This window comes from Cydia amplana, chromosome 18, assembly GCF_948474715.1.
Source record: "Cydia amplana chromosome 18, ilCydAmpl1.1, whole genome shotgun sequence".
Classification (NCBI taxonomy): domain Eukaryota; kingdom Metazoa; phylum Arthropoda; class Insecta; order Lepidoptera; family Tortricidae; genus Cydia; species Cydia amplana.
Window position 1 is genome coordinate 9,979,990 of NC_086086.1, and position 20,011 is coordinate 10,000,000.

The following is a 20,011-nucleotide window of genomic DNA, read 5'->3' on the forward strand; positions in this document are numbered from 1 at the left end:
GCTGACGCCACGTCACCGAAGTGTCAAAACTGAAATTGAACTTTATGCATATGCACGTAGGTCTATATTGCTCTGTGATATGTTACCGATTAATCGGTCTTTGGCGTTGAACCTACGGTGCGGATATACCGGTCATTGGCGTCCAAAAGGTCCACATAAGTCACTAGTAGCTCTGTCAGCTGTAGACCTCACGAGGATAGGTTAAACTTGAGAAATCTGGGCTGACCATTTTAAAAAAAGTCCAAAAACTGAATCAATAAAAAAATTATATGTAATCATCGACTTATTTTTGCCAAAGCTGAAACGTAGACCTTCGCTAACGCTCGGTCAATAAGGAATTAGGGATATTACTCAGAATGACTTCGAAGATATATGAAAATGTTCTGTCGAGATTTATAAGGTCGAAAATAAACAAATACTTAATTATTTACACTTTTATTTCTTTTTACAACTCTTCTTATGTTTCAATATCTCCACCGACGTCATATACAAAGTCTCCTCGCAACTTTCACACTTATATTCTCTGGCATTAGGTTTATTTTCCCGCGTTGTGGTTGGTATTTCAGTCTTGACCTCAGTTTTGAGTGAGCATGTGAACTGTGTGTGTTGTAGCTTTTCTAAGGGGGACAGACATACGGAAATGCCGCAGTTAGAGCAGGACCAAGGGATGTTGTAGGATTCTTGGTAGCTGGTGTAACTCCAGTCGTTGTCTACCACGCTGAAAAAAAAATTGGATGACACCAGGGTGCTTAGCCAACATGCCAATCGTTAACGTTAGCGTAGTCATCTATCACTCTTCGATATTAGTGCGACAGTGACATTGGTGTTTCGTTCGCTACGGAGCGTAAACGGTTGGCATGTTGGTTACGCACCCAGGACAGTCGAAACTAGCTCACATTGGATCCCGCAACAGAAAAGACCAGAAAGAATACCCAGAAAGACCAGGAAAGAATGGGCAGAAAACATAGTACTTACTTTACTACTGATGCCAATAGATAAACATTTTTATTTCGAAAGAATAAAACATAGAAAGAAATAACGTTGTATTTTTGTTTACTAGAATAGGGAAATATTACTTTGCTAATCCGCGAAAAGATGGCGTGCTAGTCAATCAGTGCTAACCCGTTATCTAATACCTTTAAACGAGCAATTCTTGTTTATTTATATATTTATTTATTTATTTATTTATATATATATATATATATATATATATATATATATATATATATATATATATTGGGGATCTCGGAAACGGCTCTAACGATTTCGATGAAATTTACTATATGGGGGTTTTTGGGGGCGAAAAATCGATCTAGCTAGGTCTTATCTCTGGGAAAACGCGCATTTTCGAGTTTTTATATGTCATCCAGATATTACTTACTTACTTGCGTATTTTTTGAACTATTTTTTTTTTGTTATAGGAGGCAAACGAGTGAGAGAGAGGCAAAGGAGGCAAATGAAAAAAAAGCGCTGGTGGCCTAGCGGTAAGAGCGTGCGACTTGCAATCCGGAGGTCGCGGGTTCGAACCCCGGCTCGTACCAATGAGTTTTTCGGAACTTATGTACGAAATATCATTTGATATTTACCAGTCGCTTTTCGGTGAAGGAAAACATCGTGAGGAAACCGGACTAATCCCAATACGGGCCTAGTTTACCCTCTGGGTTGGAAGGTCAGATGGCAGTCGCTTTCGTAAAAACTAGTGCCCACGCCAATTACTGGGATTAGTTGCCAAGCGGACCCCAGGCTCCCATGAGCCGTGGCAAAATGCCGGGATAACGCGAGGAAGATGATGAGGAGGCAAACGAGTAAGCGATTACCGTCGCCCATGGTGACCCGCAACGCCAAAGGGGTTGTAAGTGCGTTGCCGGCATTTAAGAAGGGGGGGTACGTAACATAACATATACGAAAACTCACCAATTATATACGATGTTATCTGTCACATATACGCCTCCCTTCTTTTCATGTGCATGGCATTCGTAACCTTCTTCGAACGGGTTAGGGTCGATATTCGGGTGAGCTTCATCAGGTCCATAGTACAATACTTTCAGGTCACCTAGAAGTAGTGTTAATAGATGTCAATTGTAAAATATACCTTTATAAGGTTATAAGGTCTTGATATAATATCATATCAACTTCCAAACAGTACGAGGCACAGTATGTATCGATCGTAACATCAGGCATATCGTGAAATTCCTAGGCATATCGTGAAACGTGAAAATCTTTGACCCGTTACCTGAGTCGACGGAGCCCCGCTTCGCGGGGCTCCTATTTTTGGGCAGTTTGCCCTTCGGGCATCTAAAGCAACCTAACGAACCTATCCTACCTATATATTGGTTTAATGTCACTATCGTCAAAACATTACATAGGAACATTACGATCTGCCTGATCTTACGATCGGCCGCCGACATGTATAAGTTAATCCATGGTTTACGATAAGCGCTAGTGCTGCAGTCTGGCGGCAGAACATTGCAGTAATACCCCCTAGCGAATTGGAATGAACTGGGTTAAGCGAAGGGGCATGGTAAACTTAGGCCCACAGAACATATTAAAGAGGTTAGAACGGCTATCGCGCGCAGTTAGTATCGGAACCGGTGTCGCCGCTCGTTCCTCTCCACATTTCCACATTTCTCGCGCAACGGTAGTAAAAACTTGCGTGCCTCGTGAATGGATACGCCTCCTTTAGACAGATTTGATATCTGGCTTCTTAATATGAACGTTATTGTGGCGCCAAAGGCATGTTTACGTTTTTCGGTCAGCGCGGGCGAGTACTAGCATGCGAGCGTTTGCTCATAACCGGCGGCGACACGTACCCCGCTCGCATCGCCATTCTACGAGGGGCGTTCAAAATATTCTCGGTATTGATATCTTACGACCTCTTCTAAAATTTCTTTCGTTACTGGCCGCTAAGGTTTATTCATTGACATTAAAAAAAAGTATAATTCGAACCGAGATGGTCTTTTGTTTTTCTGCAATTGCTGAACAAACATGAACATCATGTGCGAATTGACAATGTTAACTAAATTAGAACATCGATGCGTGATAAAATTCTTGACAAAACAGGGTAAAAATCAAAAAACCATAAAAGAGGAAATGGATTGTGTTTACCGTGAGTCTGCTCCTTCTTTATCTACCATTCAAAAGTGGTCAAGCGAGTTTAAACGCGGAAGGGAGAGTATTGAAGATGACCCTAGACCTGGCCGGCCTGTAGTAGCTACTTCACAAGAAAATATTGATAAAGTGGAAAAACTTATATTGGAAGATGGTCGAGTGAAGGTAAAATCTATAGCACAAGTAACCAATCTCTCTATTGGTACCGTACATGATATTATACATGACCATCTTAATATGTCAAAAGTAAGTGCAAGATGGGTTCCGCGAATGCTGACTCGGCTTCAAAAAGACATGCGTGTAGCTTGTTGTTCCGATTTTATTGACCTGTGCGGTGAAAATCCTGATGAGGTGCTGCAAAGAATAGTTACTGGAGATGAAACCTGGGTTCATCATTATGACCCAGAGAGTAAACAAGAGTCCATGCAGTGGCACATTAAGGGTTCAGCTCATCCCAAGAAGTTCAAGGTCATCCCTTCAGCTGGCAAGGTCATGGCCACGATATTTTGGGATTGTGAAGGAGTATTACTAATCGATTATAAAGAAAAAGGTGTAAATATCACAGGACAGTACTACGCTAACATTCTACGTCAATTAAAGGATGTAATTAAAGAAAAGAGGCGAGGAAAGTTAACCAAAGGTATTCTGCTTCTGCATGACAACGCCCCCGTCCATACTGCTCATATTGCCAAGGCAGCTATTGTTGAATGTGGGTTTAAAACTGTTACTCACCCACCGTATAGTCCGGACTTAGCCCTCAGCGACTTCTTTTTGCTCCCCAATCTTAAAAAGGATCTGCGTGGAAATAAATTTTCTGACGATGAAGCATTGAAGGCGGCAGTGGAGGAGCATTTTTACACGAAAGATAAAAAATATTTTTACGAGGGATTAAAAAAAATAATTGATCGATCTTTTAAGTGTATGAACATAGGGGGGGAGTATATTGAAAAATAAAAATATCAAACTTTTCGTACTTGTTTGTTTTCATTCTCATACCGAGAATATTTTGAATACCCCTCGTACTTGTTCTGTGCTTAGGCCCTAGTGCTCCGTACCACTAACCCGGGGTTTAGCGGTTAAATCGTTAACCTGCTCCATACCACTAACCCGGTTAAGCAGTTAAACCGTTAACCTAGTGTATTGTACTGGTAACCATTAATTTTAAAGGTTTAACCGGTTAACCCCAGGTTAGTGGAATGGTGCAAGTAACCCTTACCCACAGACAAGACATCCTCTAGACTGAGCATAGTAACGCTACCCCCTCTGCCACTTATACGGTAGTTTTACTCCATCTTCGAGTCAATCCCGTGCTGTGATTGGTCCGTGTCTTTGAACGGACCAATCACGGCACGGGATTCGCTCACCTCGTCCCCCGCACCCCCGTATTTTTGGCAGCATCGGTTTCATGAAATAATTGCTCTAAACTCCGTCTAGAGGATTCCTAGTCTATGCCCTTACCTGGGAGCAGCCTCTTTATGGTGTAATAAACTTCGCTGGACATGTAAGAACTGAGGTCGCAGGACAAATCGTGTTGTAGCTGCTCGTAGTTCAGTTTAGGTTGCTTTTTCAATTCTGATTCGACTGATTTGTCTGGATTTGCGTCTGAAAGAACAAGAAACACTCAGTTATGAGTTTTTTTCACAATTAAAATAAATCGTAGTACAGACTAAAGGGCCGGTTGCACCAAAGCGTCTGTCACCGTTTCCACATTCGCTTAATTTTAGTGTAGGTACCTATCCACTGATACTGGTGGGCGAACGTTAATTGCAATTGACCATTAACCAGTATAAATTGAACCATAAACTGTAACGGACGATTACAGTTTAAGGTTCAATTTATAATGCTTAATGGTCAAAAATAGTCAATTGCATTAACGTTTGGGCCAACACTGATACCTATACTATAGGGACGTGCGCGTTTGCCTTCTTGTGGCCTGAATCGGAAACATAAACATGCACATTGCTGAAGCAAGTGCAGTCATCTACCGTGCTCGTACGTTTTCTTATGCTTAGTAGGTTCTGCCATCTCGTGGGCTACATCGGAAGCATAAACTTCACATTTACGCCTCGCGCCAAAAATCTGACGGCTCCTGTGCTGCCCCCTATAGTTCATGCACGCTACCAATGGTTTCATAGTTCACTGCTGAGTACGGCTAGTTCCATAGTTCACTGCCAATTGGTGTTGATCATTGTGGTTGGTGCAACTGGCCCTTAACCTTAACCTCGCGCGCCCACCATACAAAATTATAGCCAAGGAAGTTTGAATCTTGTTGTATTTTCAATTTGGTTGAATTTCATTTGTTCTGAAATTTACGAGACATGAAATGCTACCTACTTTGTTTGAATTAAGGTTGACATTCCAACGAAACTGAGTGTAAGTACATCCTAATGTACATTGGGCGGCACGAGGATAACACATTCATTGTCACCCAGCCAAACAGGAAATCCACGCCAGGCCACAAAAAATCGTCATATAAAGCTGTAGTACCACGATCCCGACTATCGGGTCGTCCGGCCTGGGAAAGAAAGCATAAAATACCCGATAGTCGGGTTTTCGGCACTGAATGTGTTAACCTTTTCGACACCGTGTCAAACACAAAAGCTGTCACGCTGACGCCACGTCACCGAAGTGTCAAAACTGAAATTGAACTTTATGCATATGCACGTAGGTCTATGTTGCTCTGTGGTCTGTGACCGATTAATCGGTCTTTGGCGTTGAACCTACGGTGCGGATATATCGGTAATTGGCGTCCAAAAGGTTAAAGATACGGGACATTTACCGGCCAATCGCCTGTTGATCAGAGCATCCCACCGCTGTCGTATCTTAGCGGCTTTCATTAAAAGATTGAGTCCCGTCTCTGGGTATGGGAACTCGAGCAACAGCCATGAGTCACAAACGATTCTGAAAGGGAATAAAGTACTGATTTAGCATTTCATTTGTCTCCCCACAGTTTAGTAAACTATAGATACATTCAAAGCTGGTGTCAGTTGGTTAACATTTTAAACGCCTCATCGTGAACCTTGACGGAATGCACGAAGGTCGATATTAAAGATATAGTGGTTTTGGCCGAATACCGAATATTCCGCCCCTCCCTCGGCCGAAGCGCCGAATATTCGGCATAAAATTTGTACATTTTGACTCACATTTATGATGAAAACTGTTCGCTAACAAATCTCAACGTTGCTCAGAACGAATGAATGTAGTCAGAGTCAATAAAATCGAACCTATGATAAAAATAAAATTATTAGTAACCAACAAATGCTCAAAAAAACAGTCTACGTATTTAACAACTTTCCAAGAAAACATTTTAAACATTAAACACAGTGGTTTGCGGTTATTTTTATTGTGTAATTTATCTTTTTAGTTAGGTTTAAGAGATATTCGGCCGAATACCGAATATTCGGCAAAGTGGTCGATATCGAACTGCAGCCGACAGCGAATGATGTACATCACGCGTCTTTGTATTTTTGTCTTTTGTACAAGTCGGCTGCAGAGAAAAGGTACCACCCCTGCATATAAACTTCTATGTAGCGGTGCCTTTTCTCTGCAGCTGACTGTACGAGTACATACCTACTGAACCCGATATTGGTGTCGACGGAATGAGCCAATAGCAGCAGAGTTTGAGCGGCGGGCATTCGCATGGAGTTCACGATGTAAGGCTTCGTTGTTTCTAGCAGCGATCTGAAATGGACACATATTTTAATTTTTTCCCCTCAGCAGCTCGAACGAAAGCAAAATTTGATTTTGCTCACTGAGCAACACAACAAAGCATTAAAGTGTCATTCTATGGAACTTGCTAACTATGTAAAGTTTACATAGTTACATATAGCGCTTATTAAATTTTAGAATGTTTTATTGATTACAGATACGATCAAGTATAAATTAAATTAAGTAGTTTAAAAGGATAGATATCGGAATTATAGTAGGGTAGGCAGTGCCTTTTTGCCTTTATGAAGTGCACGCCACTGATGTAAACAAATGTCACTAGTAAATTCATATTTTTTAGGGTTCCGTACCCACAGGGTAAAAACGGGACCCTATTACTAAGACTCCGCTGTCCGTCCGTCCATCCGTCTGTCACCAGGCTGTATCTCGCGAACCGTGATAGCTAGACAGTTGAAATTTTCACAGATGATGTATTTCTGTTGCCGCTATAACAACAAATACTAAAAACAGAATAAAATAAAGATTTAAGTGGGGCTCCCATACAACAAAAGTGATTTTTGACCGAAGTTAAGCAACGTCGGGCGGGGTCAGTACTTGGATGGGTGACCGCTTTTTTGTTTGTTTTTTTTTGCTTGTTCTGCTCTATTTTTTGTTGATAGTGCGGAACCCTCCGTGCGCGAGTCCGACTCGCACTTGGCCGGTTTTTGAGTTTCAATATGGCGGTTTGTTTACATAGTGAGCAAGTCCCATAGAATGACACTTTAAAGTGCGGAGTGATTAAGTGACCTATTCACTTGTTTGGGTTAATCGAATGGATGTATTGTATACTTTGTATGTGTTTGGGTGTATGGGTGTATGATCTAAACACCCACACACCCCGTATGGGTGTTTAGATGAATCGAATGGGTATGTAGGAGGATGAATGGGTGCGACCTACAAGTAACACAGTATCTGGTGTTTAGAGGAGACAGGCAGTTTGCTCTTAAAGCCTGCGGGGAGCTCTGTCTGGATTTCGGCCTCGCTCAGCTGAAGCATCCTCGGCTGTTTGCCGAAGAAGGACGTCGGGTGCAGGAACACGAAGGGCTTGCTCCAAGTGTGGTACAGTTGCTCGGATACTGACTGAAAAAAAAAACTCAGCTCAAATGGCAGGGCACTGGACTAGCGATCCAGTGGTCGTGGGTTCAAGTCCCACCCAAGATAGTGAATTATTGGAATAAGCAGACGTTTCTGCTTGATGCAAAATTAATAAAAAAATCTTCGTTATGGAGCAAAACATAACGGGCATTTTTCGACTTATCAAGCGACTGTGAATCGCCAGCAACCAGGCATTTGTTCTGAAGAGTCACCCAGTTAATACGTAAGAAAGGAGATATGGTAATTCGCCAGTAACTGGCCACTTTTAGTAACTGGCCGCCCTAAACTAAAAATGAATTCTATGCACCTATAAACGGAATTCATTGTAGTAAAAGGTGGCTAGTTATTGAAGGCTGGCCAGTTATTGAAACCTTATACTAAAATGAATTATGTTTATAGGTGATTATAATTCATTTGGTGGCCACTTGCTAAAAGTGGCCAGTTACTGGCGAATTACCCTACTTCCAAACTTTGAATGTAACAAAAAATATCAGGTGTATTTACCTTGCAGTGATTAAATTCGTCTGCAACTGCTATTTGGGGGTATAGTGCTCGGCATAATACCACCTGTAGAAACAAATACACATTGGCTCGTTATTAAAAAAAATCTTTACTTAACAAAGGGTATTAATTCAGACAACGGTGTAAATGTCGGTATTAAATAAACTTTACGCTTTTTTGTCTGTGAAAGTGATAGTGCAATTTAACGTTTCGAAGTCACTACAAATAACAGTTTTCCTCATCACCAAATAATTTTTAGGAACATTTTTCTTACAAGAGTTACAATTAATTTAGAAAAATGTCATTAAAAATTAGGTTTTTTCAATCAGAAACTTTTGACACTGACAGATCATATCCATAACAAATCCAGATGAAATTCATAACTTAATTATTACAATCAGAATAAGTCTCCTTATCGTCGTTAGGCCTAAGATCCGTGTAAGGTCCCGACCGCTGCTCGCGCTCGCTCCGCTTATGAGCGAATGTATCCGCTGAGCGTCGTTGGTCATGCGGTACTATATGTCCATGATATCTAAGGAATAGTCCTCATTTCCTTTGAGACCTTAGATGCGAGTGTGGAGCGGATGCTGCGCGTCGTTGGTCATACGGAACTCTATGTCCATGATGTATAAGGAATAGTCCTCATTTACGTTAGATACCTTAGATCCGATAGTCACCTTTCTTCTGATTATATCCTATTTTTATTTTACCTACAAAGAATATTTACTTATTGGCTTACCTTTAAAGTGATAAGGTCCCGCCCGCTGCTCGCGCTCGCTCCGCTTATGAGCGAATGTATCCGCTGAGCGTCGTTGGTCATACGGAACTATATGTCCATGATATCTAAGGAATAGTCCTCATTTCCTTTGAGACCTTAGATTCGATAGTCACCTTTCTTCTTACTTTGTTCTGATTATAATTATCCTATTTTTATTTTACCTAGAAAGATGACTTACCTTTAAAGTGATAAGGTCCCGTCCGCTGCTCGCGCTCGCTCCGCTTATGAGCGAGTGTATCCGCTGTGCGTCGTTGGTCATACGGAACTCTATGTCTCTGATGTCTAGTGAGTTGTCTTCGTCGGCATTTTGGTCGACTATCTCATATGAGTCCACTTTGAGACGTTTCTTGCGTTTCTGCTCTTCGGCGGCCTTTTGTTTATATTGCCTGAAAATGTACAATAGGGATGATGACACATGTTGAATTTTATAACAAAATCTAATAAAAAAGATAGCAAACGAGCAATTTATCACAATAATGTGGATATTAAAATAAAATATTGAAAAATTACAAAAATACAGGACCTGAAAGTTTCAAAATTTAAGTTTTTCTTAACTTCCAAAAACGATAAAAGTAAGGGTACTATTCGATTCCTTACATTTCATGCAATAAAATATTGTACAGCAACTATATACATAAACGCAATATTTCACCGACAAAAACGCAATTTTCTTGTTTTGTCCATACTACAAGATGGGCGATGACGTCACGGCCCTTGGCCGTTTTGTATAGGGCGTTTCGCGAGTGAAGTGCGACTGTTGGCCATTGACTACAATTTCTGACTTTTGTGTTACTTTAATGCAATGGGTCCCATATAGACATTTGATTCTAAAAACAAACCCGATCGATTGATACCATAAAAAAAATAGTCATGTAGCCTATTGTCCATGGTATAATAATATACTCCGCCTGGTACTCTCTTCCGACCACGTGACTGACACAAGACTGACACGTGACTGACTGCGACAGCGCTATATAAAGTGGCAATGTTATTGTGACGTAGGCTTGTGTCACTCTGGGAAGAGAAGACCATATTTTATTAGACTATGCAATTGTCAGAACTGTCAGAAAGTTTACTGTCGACCTTTTTTCACACTTATGAATTACATTCATACTTACAGCAAAGAGAATAGCGTGTATAGAGAGTTACTGTAATGGTAAATTTTGAAGCCACAGTAAAGTTACTGCTATCTTTCGGCAGAAGATTAAAACGGCATTTGACTTTGAACCTTATTCTTTCACTGACATGTGTCAATTTGTTAAATGTCAAAAATTAACGCCATCTACTCGACAGTAGGTCAAAGGTATGGTCCAATCTTTTCGAGCGATGGCGCCACAGGGACCTCACTTGAACCAGTAAATTTATAGTACCTATTTATGGTTAGTTTAGTGATGATTTACCTTCTCATATTTTTCAATTGTTTCATCTGTCCGTGCCTTAAGGACCTCTCAGCTGAAGACATTGATTCCGGTTCTGGAGTCTCCATTAAATTGTTGTCCTGTTAAAGATGTATCGAAATTGTATAGGACTCAAACTATCTCTATACCAAATTTCAACTAAATCGGTTCAGGGGTTTAAGCGTGAAGAGGTAACAGACAGACAGACACACTTTCGCATTCATAATATTACTTTTGCCTGCGTAGACTTCGTCTTCGTAGAGTTAGTAATTTGGGTAGCTTATTTTTTATCCAGTCTGCTTTATATCGATTTCCCGTACAAACTTCCACCCCTCTTTTCACCCCTTTGAAGGATAATTTCCGACATAAAAACTAACCTATGTCCTTCCCCGGGACTCAAACTATCTCTATACCAAATTTCAACTAAATCGGTTCAGCGGTTTAAGCGTGAAGAGGTAACAGACAGACAGACAGTCACACTTTCGCATTCATAATATTAGTATGGATTGTCTCCTGATCTGAATTTTGAATCACCTGGTGTCGCATTTGGTATAGTCATCGTTAAAAAAGCGGCCAAGTGCGAGTCGGACTCGCCCATGAAGGGTTCCGTATTTAGGGGATTTATGGCGTATTAAAAAAAACTACTAACTAGATCTCGTTCAAACCAATTTTCGGTGGAAGTTTGCATGGTAATGTACATCATATATTTTTTTAGTTTTATCATTCTCTTATTTTAGAAGTTACAGGGGGGGGGACACATTTTACCACTTTGGAAGTGTCTCTCGCGCAAACTATAATAATAATAATAATAAAGCCCGCAGGGCAGCTTGTGGCGAGCTGTTGGGGAGTAACGACCCCACGGACCCGAGTGCTCCCGAGAGTCGGTCAGGGTCTCCGTCTCCGGCGTGTCTTCGTCGGTCGGAGTGGAACCCCAAGGGGACCCGTAGGACTCTCGGCTCTGGCTTGCCTTAATTGGCCGTCCAGAGAGGAGTCGTTAGAGCTATATGCTCCAGGGGTGGAAGTGTTAAAGGGCATAACGCCGCGAGTAACTTCGGAGAAAGCGCAGCACACCTCTCGACACCCCTGAGCCGCTCACGCCGGTGTTGCGCCTGGCCGTCTTTACGATGGCGCATCAGGTGCCCATCTAGCGAGTGGCGAGTCACCGCCTGCCTCGATAACACTGTATAGCACAATGTTATGGCAGGTGTCCGCAACTCTTAGCAATAGCCCAGTCGTATTTTCCAGCCAAATTTAAACCATAGACCAGGACTCTTTCCATTTTTCTACAATAGCCTCCAATGCCTGCTGAAACCGGTTTATGGGTATCTATTTATGTACCCATGAATGGGTTCCAGCAGGCGTTCTACATGACATCAAAGCTCTCCAAACGGCCTCTACGTGTTGGATCAATATCCCCACGCACGCCTTATAAATGACCGGGATAAAAACCCGAGAGTTTGTAACGGAGATACAAATAATAATAATAATAATAATAATCTTTATTCACTTAAAACCTAACACAGTACAGAAAGTCGATATTATGCTAGATACAGAAAGCTTATAATTAGGTTTGTGACAGTTTCACCAGAGTCGAGCCTTTGTCTCCCGAACTAGGTCAGAGCCTGTGACTCGGGAGTCAGCGATTCCTCCGCTAAAGGTTACACAGTAGTGGTAGCAAAAATAAAAGCTATTATAACAAAAGTTGTACAATACAATCTACAAATATGTATAAGCTTTAAAAGAAATACAATATTTCAGTTTTAATACGTAACAATAAGAGAGAAGTTCAATCTACTTTGGTTAAATTACTATAATCTATATTGAGAAGTTACATGTGTACATGTGTACAGGGGGGTCTAGGGTACAATTATTTTAGGCAGCTTAAGAGTGTTTCAGTCTCCTGGTAAGTTTGTGTTTGGAGCCAAGTTAATAACTTAGATTTGCAATCGTAACGGTTTAATCTATAGATTTCTAGTCGTTTGTTGATTTTATTATAAATTCTGGCACTCATTGCTAGGAACTGGCGACTCGCAAAGACTGTCCGCTGGCGTTCTGCTGGACAGACAGTTTGTTTATGTCGTTTTTTAAGAGCTGTCATAGATAGAGGAAGATATCGATGTCTGCGTAGGATGGCACGGAGAATGTACAGTTGCCTAACAGACAGAACTTTACATTCGGCATACAGTTTGGCTGTTGGGTACCTGTAATGTTTTGATGTTGCGACCTTCAGTACTGCTCTCTGAGCGCGCTCCAGCTTGAGCATTGTGGTTTTACCAGCGGCTCCCCATAACGGGATACAGTACGTGACTAGGGACTGACAGAGGGACGTATACGCCATCATTATAATACTACGACTAGCCGAGCAACGAAGTTGTTTAAAAACGTACATCAGTTTCCTGACACGGGAAGTCAGGCAGTCTATGTGGGTATGCCAATCTAATTTTTGGTCAAGGGATACGCCAAGGTATTTTATGCTTGGGACTTGGGTAAGGGAAACGCAAAGACAATTAGGCGAGGGTGACTGACAAATATGACATTTTATGGCAAACGATGGTACAGGCAGTGACGGACTAGTAATTGCGAATGGAATGAATTTGGTTTTGTCTAAGTTAAGAGTCAGCAGATTAGCCTTTAGCCATTGCATTACAATTTTAAGGCCACTTTCTGCGTGCATTTTATTTTACTATTCAGTTTAGAAAAAAATGATATTAGAAACCTCAATATCATTTTTGAAGACCTATCCATAGATACTATCCATAGAGACTAGCTTACATTTACTAGCAGAATGTACTATGTACGCGGCACCGCGATATAATACATTCGGTAGAGACACACTGAAAGAACACGAACTAAAGGACGTCGAACTCAAAGATGTCCTTCTGTTCTGCAGGAAAACAGGAAGATTCGAGGAGAATAGTGTGGGAATGCCGCCGGGACAGTAACCTGCAGCTCCAACTCCAGGGAACAGGGCTGAATGAACGCGACACGCGATCGACAGCCCGCCTGCATCCGGCCGGGCGTCCCTACACTACATCTACATCTACATCCATAGATACCCCACACGTATGGGTTGGATGAAAAAAAATTTTGAGTTTCAGTTCTAAGTATGGGGAACCCCCAAAAATATTTTTTTTTCCTATTTTTGTGTGAAAATCTTAATGCGGTTCACAGAGTACATCTACTTACCAAGTTTCAACAGTATAGTTCTTATAGTTTCGGAAAAAAGTGGCTGTGACATACGGACGGACAGACAGACAGACAGACAGACAGACAGACAGACAGGGTTCCGTTTTTTGCCATTTGGCTACGGAACCCTAAAAAGACATTAGCGTCATTGAAAATGTCTTCCTCAATTTTACCAACCGGTTTAGTATTTCTTATTGCCTTCAATGCTAGAAGAACTCACTACCATGATGATATCTTCATCCTGTCCCGGGACTAGTTTTACTATGTACACACTTAACTCACAATTTGTGGACCTTATCTCGTTGCATTAAGGTTGACAAAAGGTTAGGTTAGGTTAGCGATGGTATACACAGCGTGTGGCCTGTAACACGGGCGAAAAATTAAAACGTAGATTCTACTCCTCAAACTAGACAATGTTAAATAACTTGTGGTTTGGATTTTAAAACACTTTAAATTTTATTCGAACATGCAATGTATTACGAAATTTATTATGCCTGTACGGTGACAAGACTGACAGGCAATGTCAATTAGACGGAATTTAAAGTACATTGAAAATATTATTTAGTTTGTTAGAAAAAGGGACAATCTTTAGACTACAAAATTTCAAAAAGTAGTTGAACAAAAGTTTTATTGTTTGAGTAGAATCTACGTTTTAATTATTCGCCCGTGTTATAGTTTGTAGCTTTCTAATAGACCCCGAAGGCTAATCCTATTGTCTATTGTTCAGTAAAACCGCACGTGCTACTTACCTGCAAAAAAGGGTCCTAATTATTCTATTTGGCACCTGAGCGCGGGCTAGTCCAACGCTCAAAAAACCAGTGTAGGTGCGCTCTCCGATAACGCGCCTTTGTTACGCATCTCGATGACACATTTTAGACTGGTTCTGTAGCGTTCGACTCGCCGGCACTCAGTAACCGAAGTACCGATTTTTTATGCAGGTGGTTGTGGCACGTGGCACGAGCGGTTTTTCTTAACAATAGACAATAGGATTAGCCTTCGGGGTCTATTAGAAAGCTACAAACTATACAGGCCACATACTGTATACTAGTTGGCATACCTGTAAAAGGCTTCTAAGTTGCGCAGCGAGCTTAGTTAACTCGTACAGGCGCTGTTCCTCCACGCCTCGACGGCGACACCAAACGCGGCCGCCACCACGGGCCTATAATACATAAAGCTTACTGGTAGAGAATGCCTTATGGCATTAAGCCTTTTGTACTATAAGGTTTTTTGTGCAATAAAGATTAAAAAAATAAAATTATCAGCGCGAGACGACCACTGCTGGGCATAGGCCTCCCCATAGAATTTCCACAACTACGAACGCCGTCAGCATTGGTTATCTGCGATCTTAAACAGATTTTCGTTGTATTTTGTTGTGGGTTCATACCCACAAAACAAATATATAACAGCCAAATAACAATGTAGTCATCTAGTGTCATTTCGTTATTATTTTAACCTTAAAGCCGTTTGTCGTAACTCTGAGAAATCTGCAATAAGTACGCTGTTTTGAAGGCGCTCCCAAACAGAAGAGTAATATGACAATATCAAAATAATTTAGGGACCAATGCAGCGTTTGAAGATCGAGGCTAATGATCTGTCGGTTATTTTATCCTAATCCTAATAAGTTCGTATTATAATCCTGCTTCAGATGTTTTCACAAATATGAAAATACCACGTTACCTTTTCACCTAGCCACGCACAGTAAAGTGATAGAAGAGTTAACGGATCCCCGTGGTCAGACTCGTCAGGTTTTCTTGCGTTCTGTGAAACAACAAAAATATTTTTAGCTACTTCCATTCCTGTATTCTAAATGACCTTGCTTTACTATAGGCTAGATAGAATTTTCATTTATCAATCAATCAGGTTTGTTTTTAGGATCAAATGTATATATGGGACCCATTGCATTAAAGCAATACAAGTCAGAAGTGATAGTCAACGTCCGACAGTCGTACTTCACTCGCGAAACGCCCCGAACAATACGATATGTGACCGTGACGTCAAGGTCACAGAGAGTCCCTCTTGAAGTATGAATTCCCGATCGTTCCCGGTCCCGATTTTGTCGGTGAAATATTGCGTTTATGTATATAGTTGCCATACAATCTTTTTTTGGTCCTACCTTACTTATTTCGTTTTTGGAATTAAAAAAAAAACTAAAATTTTGAAACTTGGAGGTGCTGTATTTTTGTATTATTTCCATATTTTTTTTTTAATATCCACAATATTGCGATAAATTACTCATTTGCTAGTATTTTGTTATAAAATTCAACATGTGTCATCATCCCTATTGTATACTACTATACTAACCTCGCATTCAAAATCCCTGTGCGCTCTTGTAGTAAAAATCGACCGTATGCCTAAAGCAGCGGCTAAGGCTAGCGCTGAATCTCGCTTATGTGGTGGCAATGTAGCGCTGCCTATTACTAAGGCTTTGGCTAAGGACACTTCGACGGGCAAGTTGGATAATGCTCGGCCTAGTGCTGTTAGTTTCTCGTTGGCTGTTAGGGCGCCCTAGAAAAGGTAGAAAATTTGTGTAATTTAAAAGAGAATAAATAGTATAGATAGAGGGTTACTGTCATAGTAAATTTTGTAGTCACAATAAATTTACTGCCATCTATCGACACACGCTTAAAACTAAAAATGAAAAAGTATAAAAGTATAAAAAAATATATTATATGTATGGATAAATTATTATTTATTATTTTTACTCATGTTCTTTCATTGATATGTGTTAAAATAATTCAATATCAAACGGTGTCATCAACGCCATCTAGCCGAGCATAGGCCAAAGGTGATGACGCCATCTATCCGAGAACGACTTTTTCGTGATTTCTGAGGCACGGTTTTTTCCTTAGATTTTTCTTTTACGGAGTTATATTATATGTCTTTAGTGATTTTAAACAGGAATGTACTGTATACAATAATGTTAAAATTCCATGTGTATCCGGCGGTTAATGTTTGTTGATTGTAATGGTGGTCCCTCACTGGCGGTTTATCTTTTTCATTTTTCATACTCTCAAGAGGGTCATTGTTGTTCTAAAGGGTGTGCAGAAAGTGATACGTTTCTGCACTAGAGCATTTAAATTTACAAGTACGATTTTTTTTTTCATTTTTTAAGATAAACAATTGATGTTTATGATTACTTTCCCCGTATTCGAAATGAAAAGTAGAGTGTTTAACTCGGGTGAAAGGTATTATTTCAGCCTCGGACTATTGGCGCTCTCATTACGTTCGAGTACCAAACTACCTCGTCAGAAATGAGTGCCTTTCACCCCTTGGTTAACAATCTACTATTCTGCTCTTGTCTGTGTTAGTTTAATATAATTATTCACGTGTTGTTCAGATCATCGGGCAAGGCATCAACAAATGGGAACCTCCTCACATCGCTCACGCCGAGCGAGCTCATGAGTAGTAAGGAGGCGAGCGGTACGCGGGATACTTCGGAAGTATTGCGTACATCACATTGTATAGTTCGTTAAATGTCTGTGTAGCTTTCATATACTATAATTACATGTTGTTTTAATTCTAATAGAGCATTCTCTATAACTTGTTCAGGCGGGGCATCGACGAATGGAAAACTCCTCACATCGCTCACGCCGAGCGAGCTCATGAGGAGTAAGGAGGCGAGCGGTACGCGGGATACTTCACTGCTAAATCCATCTTGTTATATAGATTGTTGCTGTTTGTGTTTCATATACTTACATGTTGTTTTAATTCTAATAGAGCATTCTCTATAGCTTGTTCAGGCGGAGCATCGACGAATGGGAACCTCCTCACATCGCTCACGCCGAGCGAGCTCATGAGGAGTAAGGAGGCGAGCGGTACGCGAGATATTTAGCTGCTAAATCCATCTTGTTATATAGATTGTTGCTGTCTGTGTAAGTTTAATATACTTACATGTTGTTTTAATTCTAATAGAGCATTCTCTATAGCTTGTTCAGGCGGGGCATCGACGAATGGGAACCTCCTCACATCGCTCACGCCGAGCGAGGTCATGAGGAGGAGTAAGGAGGCGAGCGGTACGCGGGATACTTCGCTGCTAAATACATCATGTTATATAGATTGTTGCTGTCTAAGTTTCATATACTTACATGTTGTAGTAAGGAGGCGAGAGGTACTTCTGAAGTGTTGTTCACATTGTATAGGTATGTAGTTCGTTAAATGGCGGTGTAGCTTTCATATACTATACTTACATGTTGTTTTAATTCTAATAGAGCATTCTCTATACTGCCCTCCTAAGCCAAGTAGCGCTATCTCAAAAACAAATGATTTTGAAAATGGAATTCTCAGCTATAGAAACTAAAACATAAGTTAGCAATGAATTTTCTTTTGAGATAGCGCTTTTCGGCTTAGCAGGGCAGTATAGCTTGTTCAGGCGGGGCATCGACAAATGGGAACCTCCTCACATCGCTCACGCCGAGCGAGCTCATGAGGAGTAGTAAGGAGGCGAGCGGTACGCGGGATACTTCACTGCTAAATCCATCTTGTTATATAGATTGTTGCTGTCTGTGTAAATTTCATATACTCACATGTTGTTTTAATTCTAATAGAGCATTCTCTATAGCTTGTTCAGGCGGAGCATCGACGAATGGGAACCTCCTCACGTCGCTCACGCCGAGCAAGCTCATGAGGAGGAGTAAGGAAGCGAGCGGTACGCGGGATACTTCGCTGCTAAATACATCATGTTATATAGATTGTTGCTGTCTGTGTAAGTTTCACATACTTACATGTTGTTTTAATTCTAATAGAGCATTCTCTATAGCTTGTTCAGGCGGAGCATCGACGAATGGGAACCTCCTCACATCGCTCACGCCGAGCGAGCTCATGAGGAGTAGTAAGGAGGCGAGAGGTACTTCTGAAGTATTGTTCACATTGTATAGGTATGTAGTTCGTTAAATGGCGGTGTAGCTTTCATATACTATACTTGTTGTTTTAATTCTAATAGAGCATTCTCTATAGCTTGTTCAGGTGGGGCATCGACGAATGGGAACCTCCTCATGTCGCTCACGCCGAGCGAGCTCATGAGGAGTAGTAAGGAGGCGAGAGGTACTTCTGAAGTGTTGTTCACATTGTATAGGTATGTAGTTCGTTAAATGGCGGTGTAGCTTTCATATACTATACTTACAAGTTGTTTTAATTCTAATAGAGCATTCTCTATAGCTTGTTCAGGCGGAGCATCGACGAATGGGAACCTCCTCACATCGCTCACGCCGAGCGAGCTCATGAGGAGTAGTAAGGAGGCGAGCGGTACGCGGGATACTTCACTGCTAAATCCATCTTGTTATATAGATTGTTGCTGTTTGTGTTTCATATACTTACATGTTGTTTTAATTCTAATAGAGCATTCTCTATAGCTTGTTCAGGCGGAGCGTCGACGAATGGGAACCTCCTCACATCGCTCACGCCGAGCGAGCTCATGAGGAGTAGTAAGGAGGCGAGAGGTACTTCTGAAGTGTTGTTCAAATTATATAGAGTTCGTTAAATGGCGGTGTAGTTTCATATACTATACTTACATGTTGTTTTAATTCTAATAGAGCATTCTCTATAGCTTGTTCAGGCGGAGCATCGACGAATGGGAACCGCCTCACATCGCTCACGCCGAGCGAGCTCATGAGGAGTAGTAAGGAGGCGAGCGGTACGCGAGATACCTCGGGGGTGCTGAATGGGTCCATCTCGTTGTATTGTTTCTCGGAATATACGCGGTAACAGACGCCGGGGCCTGGTGAATTAATGCATATGTTTATATTAAGCCAAATGCATGAAATGCACGAACTTTCTATACCTACAAGCCACAATAATTTTACGAGTCACATAGCTATCTATTTATCGAGCACTTAATATAGTTTGTCAAAGGACTGTCTCATTTCAAACATAGACAGAGAGAATCATACTATCTTTGTATTACACTAGTACTAGCACCCAAAAGAAAAAGATGAGTACTTATAGTTTCTTTGTTCTTATTTACTGACAAATTGGTTTGACCAACTATAATTATCAAGGTAGACTTCAAATCTGACTTAATAACTCATATAATATGGAGCTTAGATTCTCAATTCAAAATAACAAAATGTGCTAAACAGTTTTGGCGACGAGGATTGGTATTGGTAGTGTTGACAACTTAAAACCTCTAAATTTATATTTTTACATTTTTAGTAAGAATTAACGGCTCTGCAAAGAAAATACGTAGGCAGAGAGCGTTACTGGAAGAGATCCCTCAAAGGGATAAGTTCGCCTTTGTACTTCTTAC

General features: G+C 40.9%; 1 protein-coding gene across 1 annotated transcript in view; it reads right to left on the minus strand.

Annotated features, from left to right (window-relative positions):
* Positions 1-426: 426 nt before the first annotated feature.
* LOC134656429 (probable ATP-dependent RNA helicase DHX34) overlaps positions 427-20,011 on the minus strand; it is a 24,566-nt gene continuing 4,981 nt past the window's right edge. Inside the window, exons 9-21 of the mRNA XM_063511959.1 lie at positions 19,278-19,486; positions 16,072-16,275; positions 15,448-15,528; positions 14,828-14,929; positions 10,588-10,685; positions 9,366-9,573; positions 8,413-8,475; positions 7,712-7,893; positions 6,679-6,789; positions 5,888-6,009; positions 4,567-4,710; positions 1,915-2,053; positions 427-718 (exon numbers count right to left, since the gene is read on the minus strand). Coding sequence (XP_063368029.1) covers positions 436-718; positions 1,915-2,053; positions 4,567-4,710; positions 5,888-6,009; positions 6,679-6,789; positions 7,712-7,893; positions 8,413-8,475; positions 9,366-9,573; positions 10,588-10,685; positions 14,828-14,929; positions 15,448-15,528; positions 16,072-16,275; positions 19,278-19,486 — 1,946 coding nt within the window. The 3' untranslated portion in view covers positions 427-435. The remainder of the gene's footprint in view (positions 719-1,914; positions 2,054-4,566; positions 4,711-5,887; positions 6,010-6,678; positions 6,790-7,711; positions 7,894-8,412; positions 8,476-9,365; positions 9,574-10,587; positions 10,686-14,827; positions 14,930-15,447; positions 15,529-16,071; positions 16,276-19,277; positions 19,487-20,011) is intronic.